This window comes from Botryllus schlosseri, chromosome 2, assembly GCF_051294905.1.
Source record: "Botryllus schlosseri isolate E-star chromosome 2, Bs_hap1, whole genome shotgun sequence".
NCBI classification, from domain to species: Eukaryota; Metazoa; Chordata; class Ascidiacea; order Stolidobranchia; family Styelidae; genus Botryllus; species Botryllus schlosseri.
Window position 1 is genome coordinate 12,006,915 of NC_137237.1, and position 23,573 is coordinate 12,030,487.

The following is a 23,573-nucleotide window of genomic DNA, read 5'->3' on the forward strand; positions in this document are numbered from 1 at the left end:
GAAGTATTGATTGACTCCTAAAATATTCGACGTAACGTAACGTTGCGTTACACACCTATATTTTTACGTAGGTGGCGAGATAGTGCAGTGGTATAATCCGCGGCTGCAACACCAATGGGCTGCGGGTTCGAATCCGACTGAGGTCGACTTCAGAATTCTTACCTAAGTGTTGGAGGTTCATCTGGGCTCCTCCTCGCCATCTCCTCCGAGTAAGCGGTGTCTTACAAAAAGCCTAGAAGTGGGCCGTGCTATAAGTCGGCAATTACGGAATAAAAATGAAGAATAGCGGCCTGGTGTAAATGACCATAGTAGTCGACAAGCACCTTAAATACCTCAAAACAAACAAACCTACATTTTCACGGCGGTGCTAAAAAGCTAATAACCAATCAAGAAAAGGAATAGGTTTGGCGTTGTTATTAATTTGAATTTGTAAATGTGAATGTCACTTCCAAGGCACTTTATTTCTCCGTGTAGATCAGGAAGACATTATGTATATGAAAACTGCATTGTCCTACAAGTGTCGCCATGTCTGCAATTCTCTTTCGTCAACTAAGGTATCGTGCAATCCAAAATTTATAGACGGCAATGATTGGTAGATCGAACTCGCGAGTGGTGTTAGTCGGCGGTGCGACAGCAACTTAAATTTGGGGATTTTGAAAAGAGGGAGGTACGAGCCCCTATCCCTGAGTACCCCACTGTCTTGACCTCTCAAAGACGTGTTTGCGCTTCCACGAGAATAATAATTTTCGCCGTCATTAAAATTTACTAATAGTTGCTGCAATATTGATAAATTAGGTACAAAATTTAAGATTTCCGAAAGAGCCATCTTATACCCAAAAGAGCCATATCTGGCTCGCGAGCCATAGGTCCCCGACCACTGATATAGTAGATCCGAATTCGATGCGAATGCTATAATACTTTTGTCAGGTTCTTGATTTTGATCAGCTGCACGATTATCGTACTATACGTACGATACTGACTGAATCATTGGTAGGTTAATTGTTCCAGACAAAACGCTTATTATTATTGAACTAAGACCACGAGGCTCATAGTTACGTCCTCACAGGAATGTTTATGAGTCAATTCTATATGGAGTTACTTCATATTCGTGTATTATTCCACATTGATCCGTTAAAACATTAGTCGTCAGATTTTTAGTTTTAGCTGTTTAATAGGGACTGTACTGACAATAGGCTAGTGTGCTATATGAATGCAGGTTACAGACCGCAGTCAATCAAGCTATCGAATGCGACTAGTCATGCTCTCCTATGTGTTCCCCGAAACAACCTGCAATTATTGCAATCCACAGTTCCGTTCTTCTGCTCCGCATTATGTGTCGTGGATTGACTTCTAAATATCTTATCGCAGGAGCGGGCAAACTTTTTAGCTCGCGGATAAAGGACTGCTGGGCACAATGATTCGAGTACTCGAATCAGAATCGAGTATTAATTTCAATGATTCGAATCGAGTAGTGAAAGACGATTCTGAATCACGCGATTACGATTACGATTACGATTACAGCAAAATCAGGAAGTAGTCGATTACGATTACGATTACATTTGAAAAGTAATCACGATTACTCACGATTACATTTATTTTGCATCATAGATCTAATCTTCGAAGATATATTGAAGACAATATAAGGATTGCGTTGAAAAGCCTAATGAGATAATAACAAGTTTCTCAATAAATGATGCGGCATTTGCTTGTTACGTCATAATGTACCCATTGCCCAACTTTATAGGGGACGATTTATCGCACAAAAAATTTGCATTCTTGCCTGCAGGTCCGTAACTGCCGCACCCCAAACTTCCCAATAGGGTGGTGAGCGCGCTCGAATGGGACTCAAAAGTATATGGTAAAACCAACATACATTATAAAGTATTTTTGAGAGATTTATTCAACTGGAAACATTTTTTCGTGCTTCGCGATTTACATGTCTCTTGATATCTTGATTTTGAAATGCATACCTCTCACCCCCATTTGTGTGTGCGTTTCACGAAAGTTTCTCCTTTCGTCTGCTACGTTTGGGCGACTACAATGTCTTTTGATTATATGACAGACTTGAGGTCACCAATTTACAACATAAAGTAAAGTAATTACAACAACATATCAGGTGTTATAATTATGAATTACGTGCCCTCAGCTCTACAGGTATATCTAACTATCGGGGGCTGAAAGAGGATTAAAAATGAATAGTAATATAATGCAATTACTAATATTATTGACAATAATTCAGTCTTCAACTTGAAAATTGACCAACTTATTGGGGCCCAAGAGCAACGTTTGGAGTGCGGGACGAATTGCTGTTTTGGTCCTCATCCTAGCCACAATCCGCACTAACATGGCATATAAGCGGATGGCCATGGCAGCAGGAAGAATTGAGAAATAACGGTTGGCGCCCGTTTCAAGTAGAATCATATGACAATAATATAAACTATAAAGTGAATATAAAATTCGGCCTTCCACTTAATACAGATACTGCGAGCTGCCGAGATCCTCGTCTAAAGGAAACATCTACTTACCCCCACCCAACAGCAACCTAACTAAGAGATCTATCGACTACTCGGGACCTATCATCTGGAATGCATTACCGCCACATATCCGTGAATTGCCTTATAATAGATTAAAAAAAGCCCTACTTGATCACCTCTTGTCGTTACACTAACACTGTTGCCCTACCTCGCCCAGACATTGCTTCATTGATCATTTGCCACCATTGTTTAATTTTTTCTATTTTCCTTTAACTAAACATTTCTTTACAGCCAGACTGTTCAGAGTCAAGTGTACCTGTCTGATGCTGGTGTGATCAGACTAGATGACCTTCACGGTCTTATCGATCATTCCTATCTAATACCGAATACTGTGCACGCATATTTTCTGTACCACCATCACTACAGTTTGTTATGTATTTAGGTTCGATGAAAATAAAGACTCTCTCTCTCTCTCAAGAAACGGCAAAGAATGGTTCGGTTATGATATATGTCAGCAGTTGTTGATTTTTAAAGCATCGTGTGGAAATTGTAATGGTAAAATTTCGAATCATTGCCCGGTGTACGTACGTACTACATAGGCCTGCTGCTCGCCAAACACCAACGGACAAACTGCGTTTAACTGAACATGACCAAACATCAATACATACATCAGCTACCAATTGCAACAAGGCAGAATGGTGATTATTATCCTGCTGCGAGGTAGTGGCGTCTGGAGTGTATTGATAACCTGATATATCGCACGGTAGGTGTTCTTACAATCACACTACAATGTACGTCAAATATCTATTTACTATGTGTGGATACTTCTTACGCAATCACGAGCAAAGCTAATACTTTTGACGTAATAACGAGCAGTGGCGTTTGTAAATCAGACGTTTGTGCTCACTAACCTGGTATAATATAATTTCCTTGTTCACGAATGTTGAGTGTATGTCATAGTCTTTGTACGAATATAAAGTAATCGCTCTTTAACAAAGAAATCGATTAGATATGGGAAGTAGTCGATTACGATTACGATTAGTTTTGAATTTTTTCGAATGTAATCGATTGCGATTACGATTACTTGAAAATGCTGTAATCGTCGTAATCGATTACGATTACTAATCGCGATTACCCCATGTCTGACGACGGTTACTGGAAATAGCACATTGTCAAGTGCAATGAAATCGGTATGGTCGAAAAAATCTTCAATGTGGTGGATAACAGGCATTATATTATTTGTGGTGGGATAAAAGCTACATATTTGAACAATGGAGACTGATCTAGCGCAACGCGGGCTGTCGCTAGAAGACGCCCACGACCGCCTACGTTGGAGACGCCTAACACGAGCCCAAAACTGATTATCTCGATGTTCTTTTGTTTCCTGTTTTCTTTTCCCCTTTTTATTTTATCTAATTGAAAAGTATATATATATATATATATATATATATTGAACTATAAAATATTACAGTTTTGTTATAGCGTCATAATGAGTGATACTCGATTTGTCGATTACTCAACTCAACTCGAAGCGTAATATGTGATTCAGAATCGAATCGTTCAGGTAGACCTACTCGATTTTGCCCAGCCCTACTCGCGGGCCGCAATCGAAATTTGAATGCATTCGCGGGCCGCACTATAAAAAATTGGGATACTAAGCCCAAGTTCAATATTGTTATTTGATTATGCAGTGACCGACGACATGGAAATAATAACAAACCAAACATTGATTGGATGATAACGTATATATATAACACGCGTCAGAAATAATAGCTAGAATTTATAAGCTGGTCGTCCTCATTGTCAAAATTAAGAATGAAAGTCGGTTGTCCCGATTCTTAGAACTGGATGTAAATTTGAGTCTGTGAGCAGCGATCTGCTCATAGATGGTGCTGATTGTACTTTTGGTTTAAGTCCAAAACACAAAATCACACTCGTGGTCCGAATTAAGTAATTTACGTTTCACTTTCTCTGATGTTTAGCAATTGAAACCTTTCAAAATGCATGGGCTAATCGCGTAATCAATGAAATGAATATTTGAAGAGCTTCTTGGAGGTACAGAACTTCAATATACAACTGAATAGTATATTCATATTGAAATAAACCCGAATATTTTCGGCTGACACTCGTCAGGGGTAATCGTCAGCAACTATAGTAGAGAATTGGAAAGAACATTGTGAAATCATAGTGTCCTATATGGTGTCGACACAAGCTAATCTCACGGCTCAGTGAAATTGTATTACGTCACAATTTCCATTTGGCTACAGGCAATTTGACGGTCATTTTTGACCGGCTTGCCGAGCATTAAATGTGGTGAAACGGGTATCAATCGAAAGCTGACTCTGCCCTGATTACGAAAAAATACATTTTATTCCGCTCGCGGCCCTGGAACCCCCACAATCAGCCTCGAATTTTTCATTGTTATGGAGATTGGCATCGGGACGCAACAATGCTGTCTGGCGAAACGAGAGAGAAGCTCATGACGCAACAATGCTGTCTGGCGAAACGAGAGTGTAGCTCAAGAGAAAAAGGTCCAAAAAGCATTGTTGCGTCCCAATGCCAACCTACATAACAATGAAAATTTCGAGGCGGATTGTGGGGGTTCCAGGGCCGCAAGCGGAATAAAATTTATATTTTCGTCATCCGTGCAGAGTCAGCTTTCGATTGATACCCGTTTTACCAAATTTAATGCTCGGCAAGCCGGTCAAAAATGACCGTCAAATTGCCTGTAGCCAAGTGGAAATTGTGACGTGTACAATTTCACTGAGCCGTGATATTTGCTTGTGTCGACACCATATAGGACACTATGGTGAAATCTTACTTGATAACGGTTACCCTGAACACGTCATCAACCGCGGCATAGAGAGGAAATTAACGCAATTCAACGCAGAAAAGCCAACAGAGCCGAACGAACGAACAACCAAAGATGTATATTGCATATATACATCAACCTTGGATTGGACTCATTTCCCCCCGCTTTGAAAAGCAATTGATTTCTGCGGTCAGTAAGTGTTACGACACGGTCAAAGTCAATGTGATTTTTACGACTACCTAACTGCTCCCTCCAACACGCAAAGACGTGCTATCTGCACTTCAACAAGTAATGTAGTGTACGAATATAAGTGCCACTGTGATTGTGGCTACGTATAGGAAGAACGTCAAAGCGTCTGCAGGCCAGGAACGCATAAACCAACATGTCCCCAGATTTATGCATTTATCAATACACGTGCATCAGGGTCGGTGAGAAGCTCACCCTTAATTCCTCCGCTTAAGCTTGATGCTGACCGATCAAGGGCCATTAATTCTGCCATTGGCAAATATCTATTAGATAATCCGATTTGTGCAAATAATTATCGCGTCGTTGGGAGGGGCCGTTCACACTTCCATTTGTGTGTCTTGGAGTCGACTTTTTCAAAATACACCAACCCAAACTCTGTCAACAAATGGAGTTCGTGTACCACCGAAAATAGTACATTGAACGCTCTCTCATTCGAAATTTCACGCTGGTGACGTCATATTTTGTGATACGATTGTTGATATACAATGTTCTTTGACCAAACAGTGTTGCGCAGAGCCGACCATCGATGATATCGCATGTATGGACTGCCGAAAGTTCATAAGAGCAACGCAGCACTTCGCCCGATATTATCAATGTTCTTTGGATAGTATATTCAATTGTATATTGAAGTTGCTGACGATTGCCCCTGACGAGTGTCAGCCGAAAATATTGGGGTTTATTTCAATATGAATTTTATATTCAATTGTATATTGAAGTTCTGTACCTCCAAGAAGCTCTGCAATGTTCTTTCCAATTCTCTACTAGTTGCTAATGATTACCCCCGACGAGTGTCAGCCGAAAATATTCGGGTTTATTTCAATATGAATATACTATTCTAATGAAAAATACTTTAATAAGAATATATGTTGAAATATATTGAGAAAAAGTTTAATCAAGTGCCTACAGTAATTTGATTTTGGTACCCATTTTATCAAAATTTTTACAGCGTTTACAACGTTCCAAGTTCGAATAGTCTCTACATTATCAGACACGTACATTTTAGAGAATGGTACACCCCAGGGAAGTGTTATTAGCCCATTGCTTTTTTCGATAATGCTAAATGACCTGCCATCTGTTATTCAATGTGATCACGGTCTCTATGCGGACGATTGCGCAATGTGGGAAAGCGGTCTCTCTATTCCTAACCTACTATCATCGATACAAACGTCGCTTAACAGCTTTTTCGAGAGGTGCTGTAACTGGGGGTTCTCGATATCCATGTCAAAATCGGTAGCAATGCTCTTCACTCGTAAACGTAAAGTGGGCTCTTTATCGCTTACAATCGGCGGTAGAGAGGTTTCCTTTGTGGAAAAATGTAAATACCTCGGAGTAGTTTTCGACAAGACCTTGTCTTACAGGCACCACATTGATCACGTTATAGAGAAATGCACCAAACGATTAAACTTGATTAGACTTCTTTCCGGGACGCATTGGGGCGCGTCTAAACAATCATTGCTTGTGCTTTACAGATCACTGATACGCCCGGTTATTGATTACGGCCTCCCTGCTTATGGTTTCGGTGTAAAGTCACAAGTAGATCGAATTCAGGTCCTACAAAATCGGGCACTACGGATATGCTGCGGCGCGATGCGTAGCACCCCCATCTGCATCCTTCAAGCTAGCTGCAAGGAAATGCCAGTGCAAGTTCGACATAAACACCTTTCCCTTAATTACCGATGTCATGTAATGAGTAGACCACTTGGTACCCACCCAGCCGAAGGCCTGATGTCGGACTCATGGCAAGAAATAGACTATCTGCTAAACCAAAGGCGGCGCTCTTTCAATACTTTCACCAAATGCTTTTTCACAGATCTCAACGTAAATAGATATCAATGGTCGGCGTTGCCACCGTGGACGGTCCCTCGACTCAGAGTGGACAGGAACCTTGTCTCCATCCTTGACCGGCAAGGAGTTCGAGATCATAGCCAACGACATATTTGTCTTGATTATGTTTCCGACATATACAATAGCGCCACAGAAATCTACACTGACGGCTCCAAGTTCGCCGACTGCGCGGGCTTTGCAGCGTATATCCCTGATCATCAAACTGTCATCAAACGGCGTTGCTCAAAACTGCTATCTAGCTTTACATTAGAACTTCTAGCGATATTGTCCGCCTTGAGGTGGATAGTGGAGCGCGGGCAGCCATCTAATTACGTTATTCTTTCAGACTGCCTGAGTGGCCTCCAGCATATATGTGAAAGATCGCTTTCGTGTCAACCCGGAATCCAGCGTGAGATAACCTCGTTGAACCATCAAGCGACCAACCTCGGTGCAAGTATCCATTACGTATGGATACCAGGGCATGTTGGAATCCCGGGAAATGAAATTGCAGACGCACACGCAAAAGCGGCGGCAAGCGATGAAGCGCCAGCTTCTGAATTCAATATAGACACACCAACAAAAGACGCAAGAGTTTTAATACTCGAGCATTGCCGGCAACTTTGGAACAATGATTACATCCGTGACCGAAAAGGAGCCTGCTATAAACAGCTTCAAAATACAATTTTCAACCGCCTCCCCGACACGAATAATCGTCATTATGATCGAATATTATTTCGTCTACGGTCAGGTCATTGCCGTCTTAATTCCCATTTATTCAAGATTGGGTGTGCCGACTCCCCCTTGTGTTCCTTATGCTGCGTCCCAGACACTGTTTCACATTTGCTAATGGAATGTCGTAAATTTGAATTTCATCGCCGCTTTTTGATTGCTCATTGTGCCAATGAAAACGTTGCTTTCTCTGTACAAAATCTATTGACCCTCCATTGCCTAACTATACCAGTTATAGAATTTATTCTCTCCTGCGAATTATTTCTCTGATCTATTTGCTTCTCTCCGATTGCCTCATTGAATGTATATACTGAGCGTGTCGCAAATAACCATCATCGGTTGAAAGCGACACTTGTTTCTCCATAATAATAATAATAATAACAGCGTTTCTTGAGGCTTTCGCGAGCCGTACAAAACGGTGTCGCGGGCCGTAGTTTGCCCACCTCTGTCTTATCGGATTGTAATGGAGTTGAGCTATACTTTGACAAATTCCTACATCATGCACCGGGAACGTCCAGCCCTTGCGGTGGCACACTGTTCGACCCGCGATCTTTTGTTCTACTTTTTTCCTATATAAACTTTTCACACCATTAGAGCTGAAGCAAGATATCTCTTAAATAAATAGCTGTAATCAGGAAAAAATTGCCAGAAGGGAAAGTGCTCACAACTTCCGCAAATCTCGACTTGGACCTTATAATGTTTGTTTATTTTCATCCTCGTGGATCCTTGTCAGCACGACATGGCGTATATTATAATTTCCCTCCCATACTTCATCCTGTTTCTTCTACGACCGTTCATAATTTAGTGACAATCGTTTATCTCAACCCACCGTTGACCCGTCTCCATATTCGAATTTTTGCATTCGCCCCAGTGTAAAAGGGTTGCCGACACCGGCCTTATTCTGTGTCTTGAAAACACGTATCTGAATTCGATTCATTTATGTAAAAACATAACATTATAGAAAGGTAGGAATAGTTGCTCCATCCAATACCCATAGTGAATATCACATTCACATATAGAAGCATTTGTAGCATGTGGATTGACAAAGAAAATCGCCCTTTCTCGCAATGTCTTTGACTTTTCACCGACATCTGGCAACCAAAGAAATCATTCAACCGCAACATCCCATGCGTGTGGTTTTATTCACAGATATGTTGGTTTCATGTCAGATCGCAGCGGTAAAAAGGCCTTCACTCTGCTTCCAGACATCAATAATGCATTTTTCCATATGTACGATTCAGCCTTGGTGGACTTTATCCACGGCCGGTGTGGTCCTCCTGAACAGATTGGGTATTAGGATCTATAATCTTAGAACTGTGAACTCAAGATTACTCATCCAATGTAATGTATTTTGCGCTAGGCGTGCCAAGAAAGACCTATATAATATATGCAGGCTATGCACTGCTTTCATAGAGCGATCGTTAATAAGGAATAAGATCATGAATGTGTGTTCTATGTTGACGATAAAATTACAATTTCACTAACCTTGACCAATTGACAATATCGCCCCTCCTATTATTTCTTGCTTTTTAAAGTGCTCACTCCCCACCACTATTTCCAAGCTCCTCTCTCGCAATTCAGACTGCGAGAATCCAGCAAGAACAAAAGTGTGTTTCCATCTGAAACAATAAAAATATCCTGGTGGTTACACAGCATATAGAATGGTTCTTTGAGCTTTTTGGGACGAAGGTCACGGTTCAATGTAAAATCGAATACCAACGCTGTGGAGACACATTACAGATGGAAGTGGACCGTGGAAATATTTGGCTCGAGCCCGCCAGATAGTTTCCGGACTCGATCCGAAACCGAAGGTTGATATTGCATGCAATTTGCGCCCGGTAAACTAGTTTTATATATGCGAGACACACCGAAATGAAATGAAAATGATGCAATAAATGTTCCTCAACGCTATATAGTGATGCGGTAAGAGTTCGAAGTGCCTCGGCTGTAAGTTGTAAGGGAGCGATTACTCGTGGCTTATAATCTGTGCACTGTACAGTACACGGTACACAGTGCCATCGGTAGTAATAATTAACTATGAACATTATACTATGATAATTAACGAATATATTAGACGCGCATCATATTATCATTATGATATTTTTGTTTCGGCTACCTTCTTATGCTGCAAGAACCCAAAGATGACATGTACCTATGCGATCGCTATTTCGTCTAAGGGTCTGACATCACACAAAAACAATAGAGTACCAATATATTAGCGTAACGTCTGCAAGTTTGTACGACGTTGTGATGAATTTCCATTTGCTACTACTAGAATTACAATATTTTGGAATCGGGAATTTTCAGACTTACAATGCTGGAGTAAAATCCGGAAAATGGTAAATTCACCACGAAGTTGTGGTTGGTTGACTAGAAAAATAGGTCAACTTTCCGGCTCAATTCCCGAAATACAGTTTTTCTTTCACATTTGCCGTTGGTTGACTAAAAAAAGGTCGTCACTTACGTACGAACCACGAATTTCCTGTTTAGCGTCATTTATGCCCATTTAACTCAAATCTATCCCTCATCTTATCTGTAAAAGCTGTAATGGAGGACGAATTGCCAAAAAGGAGGACATTTTCAAAACCCTCAAAAAAGATGACAAATCCTCCGAAAGCAGGAGGTATGGTAACCCTCGCTAGTACGGATTTAAAACCTTCAGTATGAACATCACTCAACAGAAGAACGTGAATATTGCATATGCTACGAGCGCACCTGTTTTGTTGTTCTGATAAATTAGCCGAGGCTGGCGATGATTACTTTTGTCGAAACAATCATATCACTCTGAGCAAAAAGACTGTGTATTTCCACCCGTGTGCCACCCCTCATGATATACGGGTGTGAACCCACGTAGCAAACGAAACCAGAAGCTAACTCAGACTTATACCGAGGTATAAACCGAGTACAACATTTTAATCCAAATTATGCATACATGTAGGGACGTAGGGAGGTATAGGTACGTATGATTTATGACCGCGATATAAATATATAATACTGAGTTAGGTTCTAATCTCGAGTCCACCTTTTTTGGTCGTCTGTTTGTTAATACACACTCCTTTCGCTAAAAGTGTAGAATGACCAGACAGCGGGACGGCATGTCAACAAACCATGCGGGTTTGACTGCACTGGCGTATACTCAAATATTGTTCAAAACAGCTGGCAAGTACGAATGGGGAGGCCAGTACAAATCCGTCTATCAAGATTAGCGGAGTTGGCCAGTAACGAAGAACCTCTACGTTTTAGGCGAAACCATGGTTGTAAGCAAGTCACAAGGTTCCGAGACACAAGTCAATCTCACTTTTTATAGTTTTGACTCGAGTCAAGTCGAGTCATTTTGAATTCACCACAGAGTCAAGTCCGAGTCTAAGTCCGCTAGTAGAGGGTCGAGACCGAGTCATAGTGTTCACTGTTCACTTTTCAGTTCGATCCGGTTCAACCCGCTATTTTCGACTCTGTTCGCGTGATATATAATGGCTCGCATTCATAATGTAATATTCTTCAGTCTTGACAGTTTCTGGCCCCATTTTCCAAGTATCAGGACTGATAGACGACATACCAATAATGTTGTAACTTTACAATTCTTCGAAGTTACAATGAAATAATGTCAGTCTTGGTCGTCCTAGTATCGGGTCAGATTGCTTGTTCGAGTCATGCACAATGATTCGAGTACAAGTCCAGTAAATAGAAAAAATTGACACGATTCGAGTCGAGTCATTTTACACATTTGAAAAAATGACTCCAGTCAAGTTGAGTTACCAAAGAATCGCGACTCGAGTCAATACAACCATGGGCGAAACTACTAAATTTCTGTGCATTTAAATGGCTTTTGTAAAGTAGATAGTAGTTTTGGGTATGTTTGAAAGACTGTAACGAGCGATATTGTAATAAGAACTGGGCGAATTTGTGGCCAGATAGCACAGTGGTATAATCCGCGGCTGCAACACCAATGGGTTGCGAGTTCGGTTCCGACCGACGTCGACTTCGGGAGTCCTATACCGAAGTGCTGGAGGTTTATTCAGGCTTGTCCTCAACACCTCATCCGCGTAAGCGGTGTCTTACAAAAAGCCTAGAAGAAGTGGGCCGTGCTATACGTCGGCCTGGTGTAAATGACCAATGACCATAGTAGTCGACAAACACCATGAATACCAGACAAAAAAATGGGCGAATTAGATCTCGTAACACGGTAGCTGAATATATGTTCGAAAATGTAATCTATTAGTAGTGTCACTAATAATTTTGCGCGATAGTTGTTAAAATATGCGACCCCTCGAAATTACTTATTTGAGTACTCTTGAACATTAAATTTTCGAATCCCAATTGAAGTAGTTTTGACGTGTCTTTGAAACCGCTATTTCTACTTGTACTTGAGTAGAAAATCGACATTACTTTTATTTCTATTTGAGTACCAACGCTGACTATTTTTACCACCTGATGATTTATCTTGATCGATTGTTACCATACAAGAAATTCATTAATGTCGCGGTTACGTCACTTCAATTTCGCATTCGTTTTCCATTACATTTTTATCGAACATTATAATCCAATAAGTCGTCGGGAGGTCTTTCCGACTCCGAGAAAATTGCTGCGTGATCGAAATTATCGGCATAGCATCATCATACCCAATAGTATCGGAAATATGCTTACACCCTGTTTCCGTATTTGATATGCACACATCGATTTACCGATTCAACCCTATGTATATTTATAATTGTACAATGTGCATTGTGCATGCTAGCATATATGTTTGAAAAACAATGTATTGAGATCAGATTTATATATGTAGATATATGTATAAAATAATACATTTTTACATTGAAACGCGGATGATTATAAGGAGTATGAACTGATCGCTCACCGTCGAATTTACGTCTTATATCAGTGGATTGATCGAAGTAGCAGAAACAGTCGTCACATTCAAGCAATATGAATAAAATAACTTGCCGTGCAATGGCTTGTATTGTTTGTGAATTCTATTGCGTATGTATGAGAGCAAAAGCAAATAATATACGATAGCCTATATTTAGATATCAGTAAGCATCACCACTATCCAATTGTCCAAGCCTACTCAAAAAATATCGAAGTCATTATACACAATTCACTGCACAGGAAAGAAATACGTAATATACGTCACGTATTAGCTTAAGATCATATTTACCGAGGCTCATTATTTTTCTTGATGACTGCACTTTTCATTTTTGAGTTGTGAAACTTGTCCGGAAGCAAATAACATTTAACGTAAGTGCTTGGAGAGGCCTTGATTTTCCTGAAAGTAACAGCATGTCGAATTTACATTTTTATTTCCCACAGAAAATCGAGCGCAGTTTCGAGGCAAAATGAAATGATTCCAGATTTTGATAACGAATTGTGATTTGGAAAAGTCTGTGTATCCGCTTCATTAACATCACGGCGTAAAAATGGAAAATGTGGCGATGAAACATAAAGGTGATATATATGACCTGCCTTCTTGTAGGCTGGCCTTGATCACAACTTGCACCGCGTTACACATTCGTACAGTTGGAGGCCAATATGAGCAAAACTTTCAGTCACATATACACTGATACATAATGCACTCCCTTTATCTTTAATTTATGGCCACCTTGAAGCTATTATATCACATATATCACAATCTCTCCTTGATTTGCTTACCCCGAGTGGTCCTGGAATTTCGCACCCATGATAGACACATGAAGCTCCCCGTACATGGATTCAGGACATCCACTTTTACAAGTGTTGTCGATTTGAAGATTGGCACTAGTGACATCGTTGTACTCCTTCCTACTTAGAACGTTGCGGTTTGGAGTCGACGAATTCTTACTATAAGAACATATAACGAATAGAGTTTGCATTGCAGGAGGTCGTAATCGTAACCGAAAGATTTTACTCACGTTCCATTTCGCGGTATCTCCACTCTGTTCATATTTTTACTCTTCAGAGAATCCGATGAGTAGTAGATAACTGATATTTCCATATTTCCGACGGTGTTCATACCATCAATCTGAAGCGAAGCAATATTCCTGATCATTCCAATGATCCCGATGATTAACCCAAGTTTGTATGTACGACATATGAAATAATGTCATGCGACAGATACCATATTAATCAGCATTGAAATTTAGCCAATCTGACCATTAGATCCTGCATACAAGTCTGTTTGTAATGCATGGTATATTTCAGCCACGGATATCAAGATACCAATGATTTCAGCAATGGAACGGCCATTTTATCAGCAGACCGCCACGCCACATGTTTCGCGGGAAGAACTAAGGATAAACTTCGTTCAATTACGACGTTGGGAATGCAGTGGACTTTGGTGACAATATTAGAGCATTGTATACGATCACGCTGGTAGGTATTTAGGCATTGCTTAGTGCAGGGGTCGCCAACTCAAAATGGGTCGCGGGCCACTTTTCCGAATTCCTATAGGCCGCGGGCCGCAGGACATCAATATCGATATAAAAGTACGCAACGCAGTTCAACAACCACATCTGATAACTCTATGTTATTACAATGCTGTGCTCTCTGACATGGGCGACGGTTATAGTCACCACAAAAGAAATAATATTTTATTGAACAAACACAAATACAACAAAAAGTATCGGGATCATCAATTTCGTTATATTTTGAACTATATGAGCTGTACACGATACCTGGCAACAGTCTGAAGCCGCTAAAACAGGGGTGGCCAACATTTTTGCTATTCCTGGCCGCATTTCGATTACTCATGTAGCCTGCGACCGCATACCGGTGGTTAGTGGTGATAATCTAGCTGGGGCCAAATACCCACGTTAAACTGTCCATGTCCGTTGCCGATACACTCCGAACTAATAAATTTATGCATATCGGCTTACTATGCGCACCGAAATCGTTAGTAGCTGTGTTGTAAAGACCCACCAGAAAACCGCGGTCTGTAGTCGCGCGAAGCGCGAAAAATTTTCATGTTCATTAGTGAATTTCGTCAATAAATATTCGTATAGTTTCACATATTACTATAAAATATCTATCCTTTCGCGGCCAATGTGATCAGATTCACCTATAGATCTGATGTAGGCGGTATCTTAGAAAGCGTAGGGTTGTTATCAAAAGTGTCGACAGCCGCATAATTTCCCTTCTACTGCCGCAGATTGAGCACTCCCGGATTAAAGAATCAATATTTAGGTTGGCTAGACACGGTAGGCCTACTTGCTAGACAACTATCTCCTCGTATAGCATCGACTTTTGGGGAGCCCGAGGTCGTTTTTCACGCGTCTCGGTCTTGGCAGTGGTGGGCCATTGCACGTCAAGGCAATATTATGCCCATTCGTACTAGCAAATTCTTCACCCAAGGAATGATATTACCATGCCGAAGCCGTATCAACTAGTAAGGAATAGTGATATTGGGCACAGTATAATGGCTTACTTTGAACAACAACAACAATATTATGTTTCAATTGAAATCAATTTCAGCGTTTCAAAATGATTTACTAAGCGTTTTTGTGAAAATTTTTCAAATCAGGTCGCGGGCCGCAAAATAGGACCTCGTGGGCCGCATGCGGCCCGCGGGCCGCGTGTTGGTGACCCCTGGCTTAGTGTCTACTTTATGCGTAAGGGCAAATGCTGAATCAAATTTTGATTCTTCAATGTTATGAAGTCATATTTGCTTGTTAGGGTATAACTGTGACATGACTTTATTATTGAAAAAGTTTACCCTCTCCATATTTGCATTCTGGCTACACCGAATACGCGCACAAAGTGTCTGAAAACCCCGTGATACTACCAACATCACCCTTCATATAACAAGTTTGACAATAGCGTATGCACTGCACAGTCATCAATGTAAATTTGGAGGTTTATCTAGGCTCCTCCTCGGCACCTGGTGCGCTTAAGCGAGCAGTGCTACAAGTCGGCAGCTACAGAATCGAAATAAAGAATATCAGCCTGGTGTAAATGACCATGGCAGTCGAAGGACCCGATGAATGCCACAAACAACAACAACAACAAAAACAAAGTAAACTCCTTTAAGCTGAAGAAATGTAGAAAAATACACGCGATGTTTTTCGAAACTCTGGCTATATAGTCCACAAGCTCCTACGATCCAAGAATGCCACATAAAATAATCCTATACTCAACTGCAGACTAGTTGAATATTTAATAATAATTCAGTGTTTCGTCCAAGTGTAGAAAAAATGAAGTGACTTTTGGGTCGATTAATTGGTAAATTGATCGCACATATAATAGTCGGAAATAGAAGTCAAATGGAATATGAAGCGGGACAGCAGTACCGTGTATCGATTTTCTAAGATCGAATGTGCATTTTTTTCGATAAAAGTGCTTTTCTTATCCACGTAAAATGGAAATGAGTAGCTAACGTCTGACCTCGAGGGTAGTGAGGGTACACGGCAATAGGCGTACCAGCAACAATTACACTGGTCAACAAAATAAAATTAAAATTGGCAGAACATTTAGGAGTCGTTTCTGGGGTTTTCAAGGTTGCTGATCACGAACATCACATTAGTTTTGCCAGATTTTGGCTGTAGTAGAGAATATACTTATACCCCTAAACAAGCATGAAATCACTGTATTCACTTTGGAAAATTTCACTAGGTAGTTGGTAAATCTTGGATTTTTCTACTTTTATACTGCGCATAAATAGTTAATTGACCATGAAGAACCCTCATGTCGTTTTCAGTCATTCCATTAATATTGACATGACCTGATGCGAGATCTTTGTTAGTTTAAAAAAATACAGTTTGTCAAGCTCAAGAATTGTACTTTTGCACAACGGAAATATATTTTTCCTGTACCAATTGGTCATTCTACCAAGATGAAAGAAGAGTATAAAGCTATCAAATTTGTCCTTGGAAAGCTTAAGTATGCGTCTCATCTCTTTTGACTTGTAAATGGATAATTTTCCGCTGAGCCAACAAAGTGCGTATACCTAGTATAGAGTCACTGCGTGGAATCCCTTCTATAATGATATAAAACTTTGGAAGATCGCAAAGCACCCACAACTACAAACAGTTGGTACAAGAATTAGTATATGAACCTTGGAGCAAACATGAGCATTAAATCTCACTTCTTGTTCAGTCATCTTGGTATATTTTCTGATAATATTGTTGATTAGAGGGAATAGAAAGGGGAAAGGTTACACCAATACATCAAAACAACAAAATAAAGATATCAGTGCAGATGAGAAGAACATATTATGGCGGACTATTTCTGAAACCTTTCGAGAAACTTCACGAAATTTCTTACAAGCGAAAATAGTACAATAAACAATTTTGCTTTGAGATAAGCTAATAATATTATATTCCCACTGATCGTTTTGAATTTATGATTAGGTCGTTGACACAAAACTGATTGAATTAATGCAATGTCATTTGAGTATCTTAGGTAAACACTTACATACAGGATTGGAGTTTATTTATGAACATGATATCCGTGAAAGTTTCCAACTATATGATAAATCTAAAACCCTGAAATATAACGCTGTAGATGTAACAGTCTTCAGCGTTTAAAAATAACTAGTAGATTGAATTTCGGAACTTTATAGTACGACTGAGCCAATTTTTTACCTAGGATGGCGAAAATATGAGATTTTAGTCAAAATAGCCCATGGGTTATCTTCAAAAATAGAGCCAATTTGAAATAACAAAGGTCATATTCGGAATCAGCTCCCTTCAGAACGCCCAAAACCACTCTTACTTTGTCTGCCTAAAAATATGTGTTGACCAGTGTTATCGTTTAACGACGAGTAGTCTACGTAGTATTAACAATGAAAAAAAATACCTGCTGGTCTTGAAGAGAGAGAGATGCGTTTATTGCGAGCGGTCTTAGTAACTGCGACCCAAAACTACAGCGACATGTATAATGTACATGTACATTGTACAGTTGTACACGATACATTAAAACGCCAACGGATGGAGTCACAAATTGGTAATCAAGCTAATCAAATGATAAATATAGAGAGGAGCGCGCCTTGAGAGTCGCTACAGTCTCATCACAGAGTTCAGCAATCGTAAATTCGTCGTCTTAATTCGTTTACATGCGTTAATAAAAACCAAACTATCTGTCTTGAAATTGAATGGAGAAAATTATGCTAATGACATGAAATATTTTGATTTTCTGTGTTACATTGGCCTACGTTTGGAATAAATATATTTATTTATTTACAACAGTTCACGGAATAGGCTACAACGTTTGTAATCGATTGTATAAATAAATAATCGATCGTGCGGATTTTGAGCCATTGGTTGTTATCTTACATTTGGCACCATTGTTAGCGACGGTATGTCACTAATATAGGCTAGATATTTACGGAATCTAGAATGAATGGAAGATTTGCTGTGTGGTGACATCACAGATGGCCACTGTGCCACATTGACTTGCAGGTCGCTCTGAGATATGTCTGTCTAGTAGTAAATATATCATATATAAATCAGTTTGCAGCGAATGAAGGTGGGATTCGTTACAATCGAAGGTCTGTGACCAAGTTCTAGTTCGACCGCTGGTCTAATTCGCACTCAGAACGTTCAATACAGAATAGAAGTGTGCTGAATTTAGAGTGGTACATACGATGTAGCATAAACGACCATAATGTTAACCGGATTATGACCGCTCTGTGCCCCAGACTGTATAGTTTCAGTTCCGCAGCTAAATTAACAATACGAGACATTATGCCCGTAGCTAAATCAAAATGTCGAATTTATGATTTTCCCAATACAAATCAGGTATATACCATTCTGATATATAATAGAATGTTTGCGGAAATGATATTTGTGGTGTGAGCTGAAATTCATAGAAACCTGTCTGCATACACACGATCAGGTGTCACGAATGGCACCATATCGTAAGAGGCTTCCAAATTTTACATAACGTGCATGTTGTTGGATTCCAGGTCAATTATAACACGTGGTTATGAACTGAGAAAAATAGCCAACTTGATTATGCAATTATGCCAAGTATGGGTTGATCGACATTTCCAAATACTCTCAGGAGATACAAAAAGTAGGAGCACTGATCCATGGTGACATCACTTGGTATCACAGTTCACCTTTAGTCGGAAATATTTCAAGCATACCTACAATTTTGTGAGTTCGCTTCCATACGGATTGAATTGATGAACTTATAGGATGATGAACTTATTACTACGGGTTCGAAGTTCCAAATTACATAGTATCTAAACTTTCAAGGGCATCACAGGTGTATAATTGCATTGTATCAAAATTGCACTCCTGCGATTAGCACGAACGCATGTCCAGTCCAGTGTCCATTGTCCAGTCCATCGGGCCTATAACTCTAATGTCAATATGTGCTGACAGTAATTCCGCTGAATATACGTTTCAGTGCCTAACAACATATGCTCCTTAGCAGATATGCCACGAATAAGTGCATAAAGTACCTTTGCTGGCGCAAGAGGCGACTCTGATCTCGACGGCAATGTGAGGCTTTTTGCAGATGCCGAAGGAGATCCGGCAACAGACAGAAGAAAGGTACTTGGTGAACCTTTTGTATATAAACCGTATATAATGCACCCATATGTGTTGCATGGTTGCCAAATGCCTACCTGTCGAAACATTCCTAGAATGGCCTTTCGCTCGGCCAGTTGATTTTGGTTGCGTTTGCTCACTGTCACGGTTATACGTCGCGACGACTTCACTTTTGTTCCTTTTTACGTGAGGATGAGGACTCACGGGGAGAGGCGAGTTGTTTCTTTTATCGGTTTCGCCACAGCTGTCCAGTGCACAGTCGGAGAGCAGTCTCCGCATTGGGGAGTCCAAAAGAGACGAACAATCGGACGCCATACTATTATTATCCGTGATGTCGTATGAGGCAAAATTATCAAAATCGCAATCCGATTCCGAGGCCGACGCGTATTCCGGTTCTGAGAAGTTACTCATTATTGTGCGATCATCTATCCGGCTGTTACTTCGTTTCGGAAAATATTCAGTCTTCGAATACACTCCACTGTCGCCGCTTTGGATGGAAATCGTGATCGGATCGCGCTTCCCTTTCCTGACGTCCAACTCAGAGCGAGCTCTTGTCATGTTCGGAGAACTCGGCGATTCGGCCATCTCGAATGGGATTTGCGCGTATGCACCATCAGGCGATTCTCGTTTACCTGGCGACGGGTAAAAACGCATATGGTCTTCACACGGTGACAGAGAAGACATGTTATTCTTGCCGTTGGTTCCTTGATTAGCGAGGACCGGACAACCCTTGCTGACGCGACGCTTGTTTCTGGGCGATGCACCGAAAGAGGCAACCTGCTTCGCATCCGAGCTTGTCACGTTTTGAAGACTCGGAGATCTCGACCTAACTCGAAGGTTGCTTGGTATCGGGATCGCAGAGAGTTCACGAGACCGAAAGTTACGCGGGATAGTGCTGAATCCTGAGTTAGGAACGGAGAAAAAAGCTACGTTCTCCCGACTCCGCCTATACTGCGACATGAGATTGGACGGGGCTGGCGAGCTTACTGATCTCTCGGGTGAGTTTGTTTTGGTCGATGCGAGCTCTAGAAGCGTTGCCTTTCTTCCTGAATTCTCCCTCGGGTTGTAATTGAATGGTACCTTGGGTATTGAATCTAATTTCACGGTTGCATCAGCCAGAGCGTTCAGTGTTTTGCTGTCAGACTTGGTCCTGCCAGATATATCCATTGCTACAATCGTGCGAGATATCATTCCGGCAAAGGATTGAAAGATACCTTCACGTACCGGGGTGGCAGTTCCAGAACCTGAATGATGAACACCGTATTTAATTTCGCTCATGCTGCAGAGAACAATATGCTATAAAATCGATTAGCCAAATGTATTCAGGCCAATAGTACGATTGATACCGCCTATACTGCCTCCAAATTAGTATTGATTAATTGTATTGCAGTATAAGCCATCAACCAAATAGCACCTGAATTCCCTCGGGTTGGTGTACTTCTTCCACTGTATTCAGACACTGGAGTGAGTCTCTTCACCCTGTCTATCTCAGCCGACACCAGATCGCTGGCAGTGACATTACTTTTGACGCCAGCGTCGTAGTTGTTGTTGAGGGGAATTCTGCAAAATTTACACTCTAGTTCAAGGGTCGCCAACTCAAAACAGGTCGCGGGCCACTTTTCAAATTTCTAGCGGTCGCGGGCCGCATGAATTCAATATCGATATAAAATAAGCTACGCAGCTTAGCAACCACGATTTAGAACTTTATGTTAATACAACGCAGTGTTATCTTACATAGTCGATGTACATATAGTTACCACAGAAGAAGTAATAATTTATCAAGGGAATACAAATACAACAAAAATCATGACAATCAATTTCATTTTATTCTGAACTCTGAGCTGTGCATGGTATCTGGCAACGCATTTCAGCGACTATGGAATCGATATTGGGGCTAGCGAGAGACATAACTAGATGAAAGACTAACTCCACTTAAAACTTGATTTTATGGCGAATCCCTAAGCCGTTTTCTAAGCGTCTATCGGTCTTGGCAGTGTTTGGGCCATTGCACGCCAAGGCAATATGCCCAGCCCATTCAAATCAGCTGATTTTCCCTCGATGGAATGCTGTTGCCAATAGTTGCCATTGCTAAAGCCATTTTGGTTAGTGAGGAATAATGATGTTGGGCACAGGAGAACAGTTTATTTTGAAACAAAAACAACAATATGTTGAAACTGTATTCAATTTCAGCATTTCAAAATGCCTTTCTTAGCATTCTTCCGAAATCTCAAATCAAGTCGCGGGCCGCTGAATATGACCTCGCCGGCCGCCTGTTGGTGACCCCTGCTCTAGTTTTAGCGAGAAGGCATAGAACGACAAGCGACAGTTTCGGATGCCTGGTCAACAAGTGCCGAATATACCTCTGCACTATCACATTTGTGCCTCAATAATTACATTATATACCTCATTCATAATTGAAGATTGCCATATACCTACATAATAGCTTGTTATGCAAGCACTTTGATGACATAAAATCATTGAGATGGCGTAAAGCATGGTCGAAAAATGAGATAAATTTAATATGTTGTTATGTCGGCCCTAAAGACTTACTTGATAAATTTACTGGTTTCTTGCAGTTTTCTATCTCTTGACAGAACCTCACTGATATGTCTAAGCTCCTCTTCACTTAGTCCGTCCAGATTCAAATTTTTCCTTGCCATCATCGAATCATAGATAGGGGGCGGGAAATTTATGGACGAGATTGGCATGCGTATGACTGTGACCAACTTGAAGTCATAAGCTACAATGCCTGTCTAGATTTATAAAATGGTCCTTTCTCAAAGACTGACACGCTGAATGGCATCACTACGAATCAAAGTTTCATGCCGTGTGATGCATTTATAAATATACGTTGTACGCTAGACTTTCAGTGAGTTCCGACTTTTATTGATAAATTGCGTCACAGAAATCATACGATGAAACCGTTGTATAAATGACACAAAATGCGAGACAATAATATCGTGCTTGTATAGAGCGATGTAAAATGTCACGCGAAATGGTAGATATCAGGAAAGTGAAACAAGACACTTGAGGAATAATACGCATGGATATAGCTATTCTTGATCGAATCATTTTCGAAGGATGGCATTATTTAAATACAATACCTTCGTTAATAACTAATGTTGTAATACATCTTTTATAATGACTTATTAGTGAACATTGTACCTCTCTCAAGGTATCGGAGTTGGTAAGTATAATAGAATATATCCCGCAGATTGCTCGGAGTTACAGGGCCAAAATTAGCGAGTCACTGGGGATTTGTAAATGTTATTGGCGACTTTACCCACAATTTCAATAAAGGAGGTCGGAAGTTCCTCTTATTAAAATATAACCCACGCATTATTTTCTCCTTTCTTCAGAATCTCATGCAAATCCAGGCTTGTACAACCAGAATTCTAATAAAAAAAGTAGAAGTCGGGACCATAAAACGTCTGATAAGTACTCAAGTAAGTCAGTATAAGGACTTTAAAGAAGTATATTTGGAAGAGGCGTCACGGACATGTCGTTAGTCAATTTCCACTGCCAATTTCCAGAACTGCAAAATGCATACTCGGGAGTAACGCCGAATCCCTAATGACGGTGGAAATAGCTGAAATTTTCCAATTATTTATAGTCTGTTTTCGTCATGAAGGTTCGGCAACTCTGCAGTACAATTCTGCATTGCATAGTTGGCATTACAATGTCAACAACATGACACTCATGAAAGTAATGCAAATATCTCCAAATTATACTATGGATAAAATCGAAATCTTGAAATGTAAGTATATCTTGACTTCGAAAACTGCATGTTAGTGGAAGTAGTCTAAAACGCAGTAACTTGAGTAAGTAATGCAAGTAGACAAACCCTACTGAGTACTTCGGAAAATATATGCACGTAGTTACTGATCACCTCTGGGCCCATGCGTAAGATGGCATATTTATTCCGACCAATTCTGAATCTGCATGGGTGTCACTCAGGAAGATCGCGCTTGTCTGTCAGTTATTCCATCTCCACCGTGGCCCATGCAATCTCAAACGGATTGA

The 23,573-nt window shown here is 40.5% G+C and overlaps 2 protein-coding genes across 2 annotated transcripts in view; one reads left to right on the top strand and one right to left on the bottom strand.

Annotated features, from left to right (window-relative positions):
* The window catches only part of LOC145433575 (centrosomal protein of 19 kDa-like), a 198,790-nt gene that overhangs the window by 57,665 nt on the left and 117,552 nt on the right, over positions 1-23,573 (top strand). The gene's annotated exons all lie outside the window — the stretch shown is intronic.
* Positions 9,009-22,479, bottom strand: LOC145433563 (uncharacterized). Its single transcript, XM_080310691.1, has 9 exons — positions 22,101-22,479; positions 20,965-21,110; positions 19,628-20,794; positions 19,463-19,566; positions 13,971-14,080; positions 13,732-13,899; positions 13,241-13,348; positions 9,571-9,704; positions 9,009-9,362 (listed from the first exon to the last, which is right to left on the bottom strand). Exons 1-9 carry the CDS (start codon positions 22,256-22,258, stop codon positions 9,229-9,231), a joined length of 2,229 nt encoding a protein of 742 aa, XP_080166817.1. The 5' UTR covers positions 22,259-22,479; the 3' UTR covers positions 9,009-9,228.